Below are 18,650 nucleotides of genomic sequence, written 5' to 3' on the forward strand. Positions count from 1 at the left end.
AATCAACTCTGCCTTGTGGATGTTTTGTTTGATTCTGTTCATAGAGTTCCTGTATTTCCCAAACCAGAAATTAGACTATTGAAAGAATAATCGGTATGTTGCAAAACTTGCAAAGAAGGAAAAGGGCAAATTGAGAAAGTTCTAAATGGCTAATTAAGTTCTTTGAGGGTAAAGCAAAGAAAAAGAAAAAGACCATCGCTGCTTGCAGTTATGATTTAAGTATGTATTTGTTAGATGCTTTTTCATATAACGAGATTTGTGACGCAGACATCGTAAAAACACCTATGATAGCTCGATGTCAAGATGAAGTTGACTTTTTAAGTCATAGAGATGTTTTACTTGTACCATAGTTGTTATGAATCTGATTTGAGAGAGAGAAAAACAACAACCGTAATGTCTTTTTAGCGTCCAAAAGTCTATATATATGTGGATAATTATTCATTTAACGTCAACATTGTTTTGTTCAACCGAGATCTAGATAAGGCAGAAAATTACTTCCCCTTCAAACGAGAAGGGGGGGGAGGGGGTACTTCTGATGGGTTGTCTCCCCTGAATAACGCGATCGTCGATAAACGAACCCTGTCTCGGAACACAAGCAAGGACGTGTGGGCGTTTTATTGAAGTTATAAACAAACTTCGAAAGGTAGGTTTCGTCAGTTTTGAAATAATACTCTAATATTATATTGATGTGGTCTGATATTTCCAACCGGTAGCCCAAGTCAATGTGTATTCGTCAAAAGTACATTTGCCCTCTACTATATTCCGCCTCGTCACCCATTTTCGTGGTATTTACATGCCATAAGGGTCAGTGGTCAAATATGAAGTGCAGTTAGGCATTGACTACATTGAGCAGAAAGGTAAAAGAATGATCCACAAAAGCAATACATTTTTTGTGATAAACATAAGGTTTGATTGAACCGTTTGTTAAGATAGTCAGGCTGTCTGGTTTTCGATCAGGTTTTTAGCTTTGGGCAGGTTGGGGAAACCAAATAAAAAATAAAAATAGAAAATTGATGACACAGATATTTAGATTTAGTTTTCAAAAGGAAAATCTATGCAAAATTGTGTTCTTTATGAAATATCTTTTCCTGAACATGATAATAGATATAAATTTCCATTTTGTCCCAAAACTTATTTTTTTCAACCTGATTGATCATATCAAACCATTTCGTGCGGAAATTGAAAGTTTGTGAAATAATTAGGAAAATGTTCAATTCTAGCCTGAGCAGTCTATAGATAACGAAATAGCCAGAACGGCCTATAATAACCTGTTCGGCCTATTATAGGCCGAGCGGTAGGTTTCCCCAACCTGTTGGGAGTGTCACCCCTTGTGTGTTTTATGTATCATGGGACCCTATATTATTGGTGTAGTTAATGTTGTTGCTATCAGGATTATGAACGCCTACTGACATTTGGCATTTTATTTATATTTTCAGTTGACTGATGTTTAATCTTCATTTCTGACACAAATAATTTGGCACATATTCGCAACTCCCAGGGCCCCGTTTCTCAAAGCGATGATAGAGCTATGACAGTCATAAGTCTATGTTAAAGTATGGGAGTTACAATCATATTACCGCTACGATCACTTTGAGGAACGGGGCCCTGGATGCCGAGGTTTTTTTTTCAGGCTCACAGGGATTGGGATAGAGAACTTTGACAATGGGCAATTTTCTGGATTATTAGCCATTTCTGAATTTAGAATGGGCCACTGCCCTTGTACCAATAGTAAACTTCAAAATTTTAATGGGCCATTTTTTAGTATAATAAGCAAAATGGCCCATGGCCCCTGCCTTTCTCAATCCCTGGGCTCATATTTTCATTAGGTTTGAAAAATGAACATTGTATGAGAATTGCGCTAATGTGGTCCTGGATCTGCGTACGGTTATAAAATTGCACAGAAATGTAGAATATTAAATTTCCTATCCGTTGGTGTAAATATAAGTGCAACTACCTCGGCGGTTTGAGAAACAGACACTGCTGAATGTTGTCCAAAATTTTGTTTTTCGTTAAAAAAAAACAGTAAATTTCTCCGCTTGCACCGATAAAAGCACTGTGCTACGATTTCTTTAAAGGTCACATGCAACGTAAACCACAACTTTGCAGATTCTGATACCTTTCGGTATGGACTTACCGAAACAAATCATCAAAAATGCAAATTCAACTTATAAAGTTGAAGAATAACGCGATGAAAAAGCCCGCGCGAAATCTTAGTTCAAACGGAGTTCAAACTGGTTTCAACAGCTGGGCTGCGCTCATAGCACGTGCGCAGTGAAATAGGTTCGTGCAACTTGGAAGCGGGCTGTCCGGTGACTACTCGGTGAAGGCTTTGGTGTGAGCTGTTTTCCTAATGTTTTGTTGATATCTCACAGGTGCGAGCTTTTTATGTGTTATGACAGTAAATAAACTGTTTATATAATTTCATTTGTCTATTTCACCACACGTTCTTTTTTACCGAGTCACTTTCTCAGTTCGATACTTAAAAGTAATGTCATTATTTAGCGTTGACAGAATTTCGAACTGTGATATAGATATGTCGTTGTCACAGACAAAACTCAATGTCTTGTTTTATTGACACCTGTGTGTCTGCCTGCCTGTCTGCTAATGACAATATTCAATACACAACTGCGATCACTGACCACATGCAATTTGAACACCAATCAGGCTATACACCATAAACAAAACGCATTGATTTATTGCCCGAGTTCGGTCTCAGTCACATTATGTAATTGCACAGACAGGCAGGTGTGATACTTGAACACATGACATGTTATGATGTCTGTTGATTGCAAAATGTTATACACAAACAATGAGCATGTATTTACAAAACCCAACATCTCTATATATTTACACACACAATGAGCCTTGAGGGCATCTGCAAATGAACCAGCCGTTACACTTGAGTGCACACCCACCCGCTCTGACTGGGTTCGGTATCCCGGCTGCTTCGTTTCTTGGGAAGTAAACCCAAGTACACAATATTGCACTTTTGATTTGCGATTGTACGCTTATAATTTTGTTTATATTTTTTTTCATAACCAGCAATGTATATTATATGTCATGAATAAGTGATAAGTGTGTTTTAATTATGTTCGATTTTTTGGTTGCATGTGACCTTTAAATTTGGCATCTTTACAGAAACTGTGAGCAGAGAAAATACAGCCTGATATCTGAACGACATAAGTGTACATATGAAATGGGTTTATGTGCTTATGCATAACGTTATGCACTCAACATTAAAAATGACTCACAATAAATGTTAAAAATGGATTTACTTCTATGACGTCAAATGACAACCAAGAGGTCATACATGTATAAAGATAAGGGGCATAACTCCGCTATGCCTAACACTAGGTCAGTGTAACTTAGATCACTTGGAGAGAATTTGTTGTGGATATGGACGCTATATTTTTTCGGTATGTTTTGTTCACGATGAACCAAACTATTCCAATAGACATTTCCCCAATGTGAGCAGATATGTTTTGGTAGTTTCACAATTTATAAGAAAAGATGACAATGTACTACATGAGAAAGCATGTAATAGCGATTTGGATGACCCTATCCGATATTTAAATTAGTCCTTAGAATCCCATATTCTCCTGTTTGTGTAGATGTATTTTGACTAATTTTGCATCATTATTAACAGAGTACTAGCCATGTCTTCAAATGTAATGAAATTATTGAAAATAATACATTTTAGTTGATGTCATTGCTTGTTTTATGTACTTTGAGACATTGGTATGCTGATTAGTATATATGTCTCACCTGATTTCCATTAATTGTATAAAAATTCTCGGCTTCTATGCCAGAATTTAACACTCTTTAGTCAAAATATAAAATGAATGATTTTACCATTTAAATAGTGTCCTGAGTATATCAACAATTAGACGGTTTGACTGTGTATCTTATTGTGAGCAACATGTGCATCAATTTAATGTTAATGAAATATTTCACAACACTCAAATATATTTTTTGTTTATGATTGTGTAGCTATTTCTTTTCATAAGTATGCAATGAAAGATGCAAAAAGATAGCTTTTTTGTATGGAACTATTAGAATATGAATATAAGGTTTGTCCAAATTAAGACATGACATGAAACAATTTTTGTATATATAGTTAGAGTTTGATATCCTGTCATCAGTATATTGTTGTATGTTTTCATCGTTTTCATTGCAAGTAAGAGAAGAAGCCAGAAATGCTGACAATTACCGTTGTCGTTCTGCATGATCTTGCGTCAGTCATGGCGTCACGCTGCACAGAAACTTTGACAATTTCTCATGAATTATCAGATCATTGTATTGTATCGATTTTTAATTTCCTATTTCTTGCTACGATACTCTTTCCATGCATATTTTAAAGGTATTGAGCCATTGCAAGCAATGAATAGAAGACTTGGTGTCGGAAAATTTAAGAAAATGCTACGCAGTCAGTGTAAAATCAGAATTTTTCTTTGTTTACATTTCAAACGAGTACAGTCGTTTGAGAACAGCGTTCGTTTTCACACCCAATATCTTTCATTTCATCTAGACAGTTGGTATTGGTGACAAAGACCATGATTTGTAACTTGATTCTAAAATGTATTAGGAATTCAATTATGCCTTTGTCGCAGCTGAATATGAAATAGATGCGATATAAGTGGTGTCTCAATACCGGCCTTGGCGAACTGTGATTTTGTAAACACTATTCAATATGGCAGAAGGCGCACTTCAGCATTCGTTTTAGTGTATTTTCAAAAACATCCTAACCTATTCTAGGTTCATCGGCAACGTTTCAGAATTATCATTAGTGATTTAAAGAAAAACTGATGTCAGTGATTATTAAAATGCTATTTTTGAAATTCAATACTCCCAATAATTTTCTGATTTTCACATTTCAAAACATACAGCAAATAACTCTATGAATCGCGACTTCGTATTGTGTCAAAAATGGCGACATTTATGATGAAGCCTATTTTGAAAGGTTATTTTAAGCACTTTTGCTTTGTCTGAGATAATAGTTGATGGTGTAAAGAAACAGGAAATTTCCTGCCGAATTCGAAACTTTGAAGTATATTTGTGTGCGTGATATATTTAGAATTTTATTCAAAGTGAGGGTTGAAGAGGAAGGACATATATGTCCCTCTGGCACCCAGGGGGTTAAAGTATGTCTCTTTAAAACACATTTAGGTATGAATATCATAGTGATGAAAGTCTGCAGAGAAAATGTGAAGAAAACCAGAAATTTTGTATGACCAGTAGCAGCCATCTTGTTGAGTGGCCAGTGCTGTTTTCTTTAAGATGAATCCTTGTTGAGTAAACTTACCAGTTTTGGTCCTTTAACATATAATATTTTAGGCACCACAAATATTTAATATAGACAAGAGTTAGAGAAAAAAGTAACAGAATTTTAATTTATATCTTACCATACTCAGATAAAACCACCCATATATTACATTATTTGTCTTTTTTTTCATTAAAACATTGGGCTGCAAGCTAAATTTAAGTGAAATTAAACATCTGGTTGAAAAAAATCTGTCAAAAATGATGGTCAAGAGAAAAAGATAATATTTTTGTAAAACAAGTTGCGACCATCTTGGATTTTTGAGTGGCAAACATCATTTTCTGAACAGAGAGCCCATGGTGAGCAATCATGCCAATTTTAGTACTTGTATCACAAAGTGAACAATTCGGCCTATTTTGGTCTGTTACCTGCCCTACTATACTCACTCGAGCGGCCTGTCTAGGACAGGGTAGAAGATAAGATCTTCTCGACACTACTTCCAGAATATCCCTCTTTTGACTAGCCATGTCTCGCTTTATTAACATGTACATGTTGAATGTATTGAAGAATCCTCAATTGGACTGAGAAAGAATGTTTCCTTTGGCGATGGTTGTCCAGAAACGGACCCAATAGTACATATTAGATCACATTAGATCACATTAGTTCAGCGTGGCTTACTTTGCTACGAAAACATTTAATTTCTGAGTAGTCGGACCTCTACATGAAGCCCTTACTATGTCCAAAACATTCAAAGAACTCAGTTTAGAAGTCTTTTCTTTGATATCCAGAAAGCTAGGGACAGAAGATTCTGATCGACCAAGGGAGTAAGTCCTCCAATTTTTTATGAGCAAACTGGCTGAGGTAGAGGCACCAAAGATCATTGTGTTTGGTGCTGAAGGTCAGGTTTCGAATGACTGGAACATTCTACCCCCAAAAGACTGACGACTTATTTGGCAAATTGGGAGATTCTAGAAGATCCATTTGTATTGGAGATTCTGAAGAGGGTCTACAGAACAATTTTAAGGGAGGAACCACCTTTAACAGTAGATCATCCAAGGATAGTTAATTTAGAAATTGAGCTACTGAAGTTGTTAGAGGCTATAAACTAACTTCTATATTAGGAAGCAGTAGAGATTATGCAGAGATCTGAGGTTTAACCTCCAGTTTTCCAGGTACTAAAGAAGAATTAAAGTGAGAGATTTCATCTGCAAAATGAAACAAGAAGTATGTTCAACATCAAGAGCAGTTCAAGATGCCCCATCTTCCAGATTTGAGGCAACTGATAAGGCCAAATGACTTTGCTGCAAAATCTTCAACATGTGCATCTATACATGATGTGGCCACATGTATACGTGCAAACACCTAGTTGCGGGTACAGCAACATGCAGTAAACAAAGTTCTGTGACTATGTGTCCGAGTCCACTCAGCTGTGAATGGGAAGGATGAGAAAGACGAAAAACTCGATGTACCTAGTGGCTGCAAGAGTTGTTGCTCCCTGTAAAGTTAAGATTGATAATACGATGTGCCGTTGAGATTGACATCCAGTGATCGAGGGAAATACCAACACCTTGAGCATATCAACCTTAATCTACAGTTTCAGACCCTTTGGCATGGCATTGTATAGAAGATGCATCATCTTGTCTTGTCAGAGCTCTTAGCATATACCTGAAAAGAACAGCTTGAAGAAAAGGATTGTATTCATGGCTCTATTGCCCAACACTTCTACAGAGGTCTCTAGCTGTGGAACTCAATCTTCCTGCGGCATCCAATCTGCACGAAATAAGAGCCATAGCATCCACACTAGCGCTTCATGGCAACCGCTCCATGACATCCAGTATGGAAGGATGCTTCTAGGAAGTCTGATACTGTCTTTGCAAACCCGTGTCTCAGAGATTTTGCTACATAAGTTGTTGCTGGTATTCAACAATTTGGACCTTTGGTTGTAGCTCACTAATTGACAGTTCCTTCAAGAAGATAATTCTCACCCACAATCACATTGACTCATGGAAGTCAGGTTACTCTCCAATCACCGATTACTGAGAGTCCATGCCCCCATCAAGATTTTAAGTTCCCGATGGATTATATGAACATAACATAAATTCAAAATTAGGTGACTGCCCTCCACCACCTGCCTAAGGATTCAAGCATAATGTATGAATCAGGATAAAGAAAGAGATGTATTTTTCAAAGTATAAAATACTACTTATCCTTACTCGTACCAGTGAAGTACCATTATGAATCAGGATAAGTATGATATGATATGTTTACTAAAAAAATTCATTTTTGTTTGTGCATGCTATATGGGGTTCATAGATGTCACCTCGAGAATATAAGGACATATTGCTGGTGATTGAGTATCTCGAGAGTGACATTTTTTCAAGGTATTGAAACCAATTTATACACATGAGCATTATTCAGCACCTCCCACTATATTCTATAAGTACAAAAACACTACATCTTGTGTTTGCTTTGGAAAGCAAATCTGCATATTTAAATTGTAGTTGAAGCATATTTTACTCTAATTTAAACACGAAAACAACTCAAATTGAGATGTGGTTACAATTTACTTGCAGTCTGAGAGGAAACACAAAAACCTGATTATCTACAATGCCAGAAAGTATGGCCACCATGAGTACTCAACCAAATGATTGTTTTACAGTTCTCAATAAATGATAGCTACCTGGTGTAGCCACCCCTTGCACAGATAACATCTACCAGTACTTGATTCCACTGCCATTCCGCATGGAGTGCAAATTTTGAACAGGAGTATATCTAGCTCAAACTTGTCATCCAAGACAGTCCCACAGATGTTCAATTGGGGTTCAGTTTGGGGCTCCTTGTGGGCAATGGTAATGTTTTGATGACGTTTTGCAAATGGGTGATCACAGTTTGAGAATGGTTAGGTCTTACATTGTCATCCATGAATGTCAGACGACTGACAAGGGGATGGTTATCAAAACATCCATCAGTAACATGTAGAAGTTAGTTACTTTCATCAGACCCATAAACCCTAAGTGATGTCCTCAAGTTTTAGTTGTATCAGAGATTGCACCAAGCCAGACGTTCTTGCATGTGCCTATCTGTGAGAAAGGGATTCAGACCAGCAGACCCCTTCTGATGATACTGGTGGAGAGTTGGACTAAATCTCCATTGCAGTTCTTTGACATCTGTCATGGGATTGCATCTTGACAGACAAATTTGGACTTGATCATAATGGTCCTTGGCCTTCTGTGGTCTTTCAGGTTTTGGACCATCCTTTACTTCACGCCTCTATGCCTCCACAAAAGTCGACTAATAACATTGTGGTAAACACTCAAGTTAGAGCTGATGTTGTGACAGGACCTCCCTGTGTCATGCATGCTAGTAACTTGCCATCATGTATTTTCTGAAAGTTGTCGTATTGCCATGTGAAGAAAAGTTCATTCTTAGTACTGTCATATTTTAATTAGTTTCGAAAACTGTCGTGCACATACTGTAGTGTTTACCAGCACATGAATGTGTGACCAATAGCTTTTGAGACAATGTGTGAAGTATGTGCTTAACATGTGTATTGCAGTATGCTTGGGTATGGTCACCTGTTTGTTTACAATGCATAGGACAAAAAGGGTGGATTTCACATGGAGTTCTTGACAAAGATAAACTGGTATGTTGCACATAAGAAATGTCAATCATATTCAATTATACATTATAGCATCATATGTTCTTTAGAACTGCAGTTTATGGTTTTTGATTTTCTTGTATCTAAGTGTAATGTTGGCATTTCAGCTTCAACAATGATTCAGTCATTGCTGTAAGGAGGCATGTCATAAAGGAAGTTGAAATAATCACCCCAAGGATCTATGGACAGTTTTAGAGGTATGTCAATGTGATATGATATTCAGACCAACTGTATTAATCAGAAAGTAGTAAATATTATAAAGGGGAAGTGTACAGAACATTTTTGTGTTCTTGAAACAAAACACTATTTTAGTATTGGTTATTGTTTGAAATTAAATGATAATATTTCTCACCTCTGAAAGTACTAAATTTGTGTGAAAATAAAATGTTATGACTCATTCGTTTCTCAACTATATTAAGGTTATCCCCCATTGAGTATGATTTCATGTAACTTTTCTCAACACATCACATGGCACAAAGATATCCTGTACCAGGTCATTGTAGACAACATAGCCTCTGTTAGCAGATCCCTTTACACACGGATAGTAAAGGGATGAAAAAAGTTGTCTGTGCATGATGATCAGTACTGTTATGGTTGTGTAATCATACATGTGGTGGTGCTTGTTGATGACTAGGACAAGATGTTAAAGTGGAAATCACTTTGTTCACAGCTTTGGTTAAAATAGTTAAAATATGTGTAAACATATCAATAGCCTCTCATTGCAAGTTATATTTATAAGGTACTAAATATATGGTTAAATTTATTTACCAGTCCAGTAATTCAATCACGTTTGACCACCACTTTGAGTCTAGTGCAGCTACTATTTTCAAATGAGGCTAATGAACTGATGCAAGAATTGAGACTTGCGTGGATTTGTTTACTACCAAAACAGATGAGCAGAACAATTTCTAGAATAAACATACATAGAATGGTCTACTAACAATACTTTTATGAATCAACTTTATCTAGTCAAATCAGTGATGGAAATTCAAAAGACTTTAAGTTTGGGATTAATTTATTGCCACAACTAATGGAGCAGAAAAACAAATGTTCTGTAAAAGACACTTAAAAGTTATCTGCTTACGTGGTTTAATTTACTGACATAACAAATAGAGTAGACAAATTATTGGCTTAATATATACACATGCTTTTGGATTATGAGCTGAGATATTTGCATAACTGAAGTGACTCTAATTGAAGAGAACCGATTAATATTGAGTGATTCTAGGCTGTCCACACTCTGGTACTTCATGTGTTTCTGTGTTTTGTCTTTGGTTTAGCATATCGAAAATGGATTTCAGGGATCATTTCGATTTAAGCTGATGTCAGGGCCCTGGGCCCATGCATTTAGATATGAGTGGGTCATGTGCCACTATGGGGTACCAATATCCATGTTGTCGGCAGAGGGTATGGAAGGGAGCACTATTTTCATTATTCATATATATTCATTAAGCTTTGAAACTGATAATAATAGCTTGATACTGTAATATTTTGTTCCTGATAAACACATAGTTTGAGACAAAGTTCTTCTGATCACAGCATAAAAATTGTTTTAAGTTATTTTGTTTTGGTATGTTTAACCGAATCATGGGAGGAATGGAACAAGCATGGGCACAGCTGATGTGCAATTTCTGGCACATGATAACCTTAGTCTATGCATATTAAAAACTACCTAGCAAATAATAATGTCTTGCGATGTGTCATGTTAAATTTCAGTTTTTTGTTGATCAAGTTTTTAATACGTTTGTTCGTACATGAATTCACTGAAGAGAAACAATGTACATGCAGCTACATGCACACTATGCGTTTGTGTGGGTTATACTGCAGAAAATGGGTCATTTCAGTCGTTCAGTTGTCAAGCCAACTGTTGCATCATGGGAACCCGAGAATTTCTGAAGGCTATAGTTTACATAGAAATACATTCTCGTTTATCCATACTAAATCGTAAGGAGAAGGAAATGGTTGATCGAGTGGTCTGTACTTCCTGTGCCATCAACACAGCATAAACATGTTTGTACTAACGTAAATATGATTTTTGTATGAAGGTCAGAGTGTAAATTTTATAGGGCCATTTGTGATTAATATGGGCCATTAGGCGCCTGGGGTTGTTTTCATTGCACCATTTCATATTTCAATGCACATACAGGGATTAAAAAATAATTTAACCCAGGACCTGGATGAAGCTGTAAAGCCATGTGCTTATGAACTACACAAGCCAGTTTGACAATCTTTGATTTAAAGCTGCAGCATGGAAATGATGACCGTTAAATGGAAACAGAAGAAAACACACAAAACCTGTAACTGTCATTCCGCTCTGACTTATCTATGCAGTCACAGACAAGCATGTCTTTGGTCATTATTGAATTTCACAGAAAGTAACTATGTCAAATGTATGCATTTATCATGAAAGTGTAGTTGCATCATTTATGTGCATCTCTCTGGATTTAACTGATCAGCAGTATTTCAAATATTGTGATATGTGTTGCGATATTTTTGTTCACCTTATAAATGTTGGCACTTTGTTCTTTGTGTTTAGTGTGATTATCTGTTGTCAAGATATTGGGCAGATATTACTGTGGAGCAGTAGTTATGGTTCTGGTGTAGATTGGAAAATAACTTTGGTCTACTGTGGTTCTCCTGACTGAACTTGCTTTGATGTTGTCTATACCAACTCCGTCGGACAGACACACAGACTCCCTTGGACAGAAACAAGACTCCCATGGACAGACACACCAACTCAATCGGACAGACACACCAACTCAATCGGACAGACACACCAACTCAATCGGACAGACACACAAACTCCCTCGGACAGACACACAAACTCCCTCGGACAGACACACAAACTCCCTCGGACAGACACACCAACTCCCTCGGACAGACACACCAACTCCCTCGGACAGATACACCAGCTCCCTCGGACAGACACACCAGCTCCCTCGGACAGACACACCAGCTCCCTCGGACAGACACACCGACTCCCTCGGACAGATACACCGACTCCCTCGGACAGACACACCAACTCCCTCGGACAGACACACGGACAGACACACTCAGCCTCGGACAGACACACCAGCTCCCTCGGACAGACACACAGCTCCCTCGGACAGACACCAACTCCCTCGGACAGACACACCAGCTCCCTCGGACAGACACACCAGCTCCCTCGGACAGACACACCAGCTCCCTCGGACAGACACACCAGCTCCCTCGGACAGACACACCAGCTCCCTCGGACAGATACACCAGCTCCCTCGGACAGATACACACAGACTCCCTCGGACAGACACACAGACTCCCTCGGACAGATACACCAGCTCCCTCGGACAGACACACCGACTCCCTCGGACAGACACACCGACTCCCTCGGACAGACACACCAGCTCCCTCGGACAGATACACCAGCTCCCTCGGACAGATACACCAGCTCCCTCGGACAGACACACCAACTCCCTCGGACAGACACACCAGCTCCCTCGGACAGACACACCAGCTCCCTCGGACAGACACACCAGCTCCCTCGGACAGACACACCAGCTCCCTCGGACAGACACACCAGCTCCCTCGGACAGATACACCAGCTCCCTCCGACAGATACACCAACTCCCTCCGACAGACACACCAACTCCCTCGGACAGACACACCAACTCCCTCGGACAGACACACCAACTCCCTTGGACAGAGACACCAGCTCCCTCGGACAGACACACCAACTCCCTCGGACGGACAGACACACAGACTCCCTCGGACAGACACACAGACTCCCCTGGACAGACACACCAACTCCCTAGGAGAGACACACAGACTCCCTCGGACAGACACACAGACTCCCTCGGATAGATACATCAGCTCCCTCAGACAGACACACCGACTCCCTCGGATAGATACATCAGCTCCCTCAGACAGACACACCAACTCAATCGGACAGACACACCAACTCCCTCGGACAGACACACCAACTCCCTCGGACAGACACACCAGCTCCCTCGGACAGACACACCAACTCCCTCGGACGGACAGACACACAGACTCCCTCGGACAGACACACAGACTCCCCTGGACAGACACACCAACTCCCTAGGAGAGACACACAGACTGCCTCGGACAGACACACAGACTCCCTCGGACAGACACACCAACTCCCTCAGACAGATACACAGACTCATTCAGACTGACACACCAACTCCCTCATACAGACACACAGACTCATTCAGACAGACACACCAAGTCCCTCATACAGACACAGATTCATTCAGACAGACACACCAACTCCCTCATACAGACACAGACTCATTCAGACACACCAACTCCCTCGTAAAGACACACAGACTCATTCAGACAGACACACCAACTCCCTCGTACAGACACACAGGCTCATCCAGACAGACACACCAAGTCCCTCATACAGACACAGATTCATTCAGACAGACACACCAACTCCCTCATACAGACACAGACTCATTCAGACACACCAACTCCCTCGTAAAGACACACAGACTCATTCAGACAGACACACCAACTCCCTCGTACAGACACACAGACTCATTCAGACAGACACACCAAGTCCCTCATACAGACACAGATTCATTCAGACAGACACACCAACTCCCTCATACAAACACAGACTCATTCAGACACACCAACTCCCTCGTAAAGACACACAGACTCATTCAGACAGACACACCAACTCCCTCGTACAGACACACAGGCTCATTCAGACAGACACAAATTCTTAAGAGCGTGGAATGTGATAGCTCTGAAAGAAACAACCAAACACTAAGCAACAACACAGATGTGTTGAGGGTACAATGAATAACACTGCATCCCTCTGGAAGTACAACCCTGGTAGTTATGGAACCTACAGAGTTCAGATAATGGCGAGGTCTGACTGTAAATACACTCCCAAATTCTTCAAAGATTTTGAGTATGGGATTTTGATACCACAGAGTGGAATGTCAGAAATATCCACATATTTATCCCCCTCATCCTTTTGCGGGGATATTAAAAAATTAAAGGTCACATGCAACGAAAACACAATTCTTTGCAGATTCTGATACCTTCTGTATGGACCAACAAGAAACTAAAAGGTTTCTTGTTGGTTTGCAAAATGCAAATTCAAGTTTATAAAGTTGAAAAAAATAACGCGGTATGGATGAAAAAAAAAACAAATTCAACTTATAAATTGGAGTTCAAACGCTTTCGAGTTAAGCGTTTCACTTTCCCCAGACTTTCTGGGGAATACGGGTTTCAACAGCTGGGCTGCGCCATAGCACGTGCGCAGTGAAATAGGTTCGCGAACTTGGAAGCGGGCTGTCTGGTGAATACCGGTGAAGGCTTTGGTGTGAGCTATTTTCATAATGTTTTGTTGATATCTCACAGGCGAGCTTTTATATGTTATGACAGTAAATAAACTGTTTATATAATTTCATTTGTCTATTTCACCACACGCTCTTCTTACCGAAGTCACTTTCTCAGTTCGATACTTAAAAGCAATGTCATTATTTAGCTGACACAATTTCTAACTGTGATATAGATATGTCGCTGTCACAGACAAAACTCAATGTCTTGTTTTATTGACACCTGTGTGTCTGCCTGCCTGTCTGCTAATGACAATATTCAATACACAACTGCGATCACTGACCACATGCAATTTGAACTTAACACCAATCAGGCTATACACCATAAACAAAACGCATTGATTTATGGCCCGAAGTTCGGTCTCTGTCACATTATGTAATTACACAGACAGGCAGGTGTGATACTTGAACACATGACATGTTATGATGTCTGTTGATTGCAAAATGTTATACACAAAAATGAGCATGTATTTACAAAACCCAACATCTCTATATATACACACACAATGAGCCGTGAAGGCGCATCTGCTAATGAACCAGCCGTTACACTTGAGTGCACACCCACCCGCTCTGACTGGGTTCGTATCCCGCTGCTTCGCTTCGAGGGAGGTAAACCCAAGTACAAAATATTGCACTTTTGATTTGGCGATTATACGCTTATAATTTTGTTTATTTGTTTTTTCATTTTTCATAATCAGCAATGCATATTATATGTCATGAAGAAGTGATAATTGTGTTTTAATTATGTTTGATTTTTGAAGTTGCATGTGACCTTATCACAACCAAATTGGGTAAGATAATGTTTTCATACCTGCCAATCGAAAAGGGATTAGGTATTTGTTATTACCCACAATGCCCCTACACACAATTGCCGCCATTTTGTCACTTGATCTAATGAGTTGTTTTGAAAGTGGACCAAAGTGTCTCCCGTTATTAACACAACAAGGAACCCAGCACAATGAATTATTCCTTCGCTTGTCCATGTTATCTGAATCAAGAAAATGGCAATGCAAGTTACACTAGAAGCTTTGGAGGCTCGGGTACGTGAAAACTTGAAGACAGGAGCAGTCGTCGATCGCGGAGGGAGAAAGGGAACATTCCACGACCATGTCAGGTACAGTGTAAATTTCTTGAATTAAGCAATAGCTCATGTTATGTGTAACGTTTAATGTACATAAGTAGCTAGGACAATAAATATGAAATTAAAATTTTAGACTTGATGGAACTCGATAAGCAATTACGTGTCGAAATGTTGGCAAGAGATATGACTTCCTTTACTTAGTCAACTCAAGAACTCGATTGTGATTTGGATCAGGTCACATACGACTAAATGGTTCATTATCGTAATGTATGAAATATTATCTTTGCAAGAACAACATGAACCACAAATATATCCAGCAATGTCACGACTCAAGATAACTTCCAAACGTATTTAGAAGTATTCGAGTATTATTGCAAGAAATCCAATGATTGGAAGTTCTATTTTAAAGTTTGTTATTGAAAATTGCTTTTGATATTTGTACCACTGAAAACAATACAGTGGGGGATAGTGAGTCATTTTGCAATTATAGGAATTCTCTGACCAGATTTGGTGCATGGTTAGAGTGAAGTTTCAAAATTCTTTGTCTAGTTATTAGAGTTACAGGACAGCCTATGACCAAAAAAAATGGACAATATTTTTCAGCCCACTTTTAATACGATATTTATCATGATGTTATAATGCTGTTGAGTGGATAAATTGTCAACACGATATTTTTGGAAACTGTTTTTTAAAAGGTTTTCAAGTCAGTATAGGATAGATTACTGATGTATGAGGTAATTTAAGTTAATCATCTGATGTAAACAATTTTACACTTAGAATGTCAAGATATTTAACTCTGAATGAAGAGATGTGGATTTTGTTAGATCCACAAAAGAAGTTTGTAAAGAAAGTTGGATATATAGAACGCTTAATAGCATATGTTGGGGATACATTGATGTACATTGCCAACCTAAATTTATATGAACTTGTTAATTTTGCTTCTTTTGATATGATCATATCTACACCTTGCAAATTGATATTTATTCTTCTATTTTCATGCCTTATTTTTATCAAGAGTACAATATCACTTAGAAAGTTCCTGATTTTTCCCTTAATTTCTACATTTCCAGTATTCCATTGGGGCAGTGTTGGAAAAACTGAAGATGACTAACTGATCTTGACCTGCAACAGGTATGTGTAATCTAAACCCTTCAGTAAATGATGTACATAAAATTATCCAAATAATGTAAATCCTATGAATCAGAAAAATACATAAAAATTACACAGCGACTATTTTCGTAACTTCCAACTGGAAATATTTTCCACTTATACACATCTCCTTTCAGAAGCAGTTTGGCGGTTTTGGATGAACAAGAGGGTTCGTTCACCTAGAAGACAAAGAAGTGGGAAAGCAGAGGCCTTTGTCCGAAAAGAACAACAAAAGATTCAGACATGTAAGTAAATTCTAATCGTTCTCAATTCTAATGTTACACAGGTTAAAATGTAAGGAAAACCTTATTTGAAAGAAAATAACGTAATAATGTAATTTCTTGAAAATGTACACTGATATTCCAAAGAACTTCCAAAATAAACACTGTTTAATATGTGCAATGTATAATTAGAAATATGCAGCTAAAAGAGTTTTAAATAGTACATAGTAAAGCGCCAATGTACATTATGCTTTGGTCTGGACATATTTCACCTTGCACACATCAATTAACAACACCCCACTAAATAGTAGCTGCAAACACATTGTCAATAGCAGTATGAGATATTAGTCATGGAGGTCCGCATATGACCCCATTCAATTTCTTGTCTGCCAGAATGACCCCACATTATTTTTAAAACCCCAAAATTTCTTTTCACATTATTTTCAAAATAATGGATAATTCGTAGTTCTATACATATAATATCAAAGCATAATGTATGTAACATTCAGAAAATAGGTTATAGCTTTCACATGAGAATTTCTTGGAAAAAAAGGGAATGATAGTATGAATTTAGTGTGCATTCCTAAGAGATGTTATTAATTCAATGTCAATGTCTATAAGTCACAACTGTTATTTAGTGAAAGAAAATCTTTTTTTGTCAGTCATTAAATGTCCAACCCAAGCTAAGGAAATATGTCCTTCTCTCGCTTGTCTCTCTACTCTTACAAATTTCACTAAGTTCTTCTACGATTGAAACTTTTATCACTTTTCAGGTCAAATGATCAGTTTCGATTTATTGAATTTCGTGCTTATTGGACAGTGGTTACAGTTTATTCTTCCTCAAGCTTAAGGAACATTGGACAATTTTCCTTTCTCCAGCTAGCGGTATTGTTGACGAATGCTTGTTTGTACTGATTGTTTATTGTTTTCTAACTTTCAGAAGCTGGAAAGCAGGAAGAAGGTCCTGACAACGATTGACTGGCCGGAGAAGAAGAAGCAGAAAGTTCTTCCTCTCTTGGGGAAAGAGTTAACATTTCTCAAATTGGAAAAACAAATAATATGGATTCATCTACATGATGAGTTTAGGAAAACATTCCATACTCACTGCTATTTATTCCCCTATTGCTTTTAATTATTTATGCATTTTGAAATATCCAGTTTTTATTAATGTGAACATTCCAAATATCATTTGTTTATCAGCAAATTGTTGAATGTAAATAAACCTATCATGACTTTTTGTTTTATTCTGTTATTTGTCATCCTGACGGTTTTACCATTGTGCAATTGTATAAAATACCTGATTTGGTATGTGTGTTGCATGAAACACAACCTCTTTTCTGGAGGAGCGGGTAAGGGGCCGGCACAACAGATTCAGTTTCATGGAAAGCAGGTTATAAGCTGGGAGCTAGGTTGGAAACAACAATAAACTAAGCACCAGCAGGAGCCTCCATGGACGATTGGGTAAAGTCCCGACATGGATACCATCCAGATACTGGTGGAAAATGTAGTTTCAGTTTTAATGGAAACTAGGTTATAACTTGGAAACAAGGTTGAAACCTACAACAAACTAAAACGTACACCAGGTTGAAACCTACAACAAACTAAAACATGGAAACCAGGTTGAAACCTACAACAAACTAAAACATGGAAACCAAGTTGAAACCTACAATAAATGGAAACCAGGTTGAAACCTACAATAAACGGAAACCAGGTTGAAACCTACAATAAACTAAAACATGGAAACCAGGTTGAAACCTACAATAAACTAAAACATGGAAACTAGGTTGAAACCTACAATAAACGAAAACACGGAAACCAGCTGGATCCGGCTTGGAGGAGTGGGTAATGAATCGCACTGGAAACGAGCCGGAAATGGTGCAAAATTCAGTTTCAGTTTTCATGGAAACCACAATGAAACTTTTGG

General features: G+C 38.3%; 1 protein-coding gene across 2 annotated transcripts in view; it reads left to right on the forward strand.

Annotated features, from left to right (window-relative positions):
- The first annotated feature begins 506 nt into the window (after positions 1–506).
- LOC124290490 (protein TSSC4-like) overlaps positions 507–18,650 on the forward strand; it is a 31,316-nt gene continuing 13,172 nt past the window's right edge. The window contains exons 1-2 of one of the 2 annotated variants that reach the window (XM_046727200.1): positions 536–643; positions 9,026–9,115. In XM_046727200.1, coding sequence (XP_046583156.1) covers positions 9,100–9,115 — 16 coding nt within the window. In that variant the 5' untranslated portion in view covers positions 536–643; positions 9,026–9,099. Of the gene's footprint in view, positions 644–9,025; positions 9,116–18,650 lie in introns of both variants that reach the window. The other variant, XM_046727201.1, reaches the window with a different exon arrangement.

The sequence above is a fragment of the Haliotis rubra genome, unplaced genomic scaffold (genome assembly GCF_003918875.1).
Source record: "Haliotis rubra isolate DU_JTF1 unplaced genomic scaffold, ASM391887v1 Scf467, whole genome shotgun sequence".
Taxonomy (NCBI): domain Eukaryota; kingdom Metazoa; phylum Mollusca; class Gastropoda; order Lepetellida; family Haliotidae; genus Haliotis; species Haliotis rubra.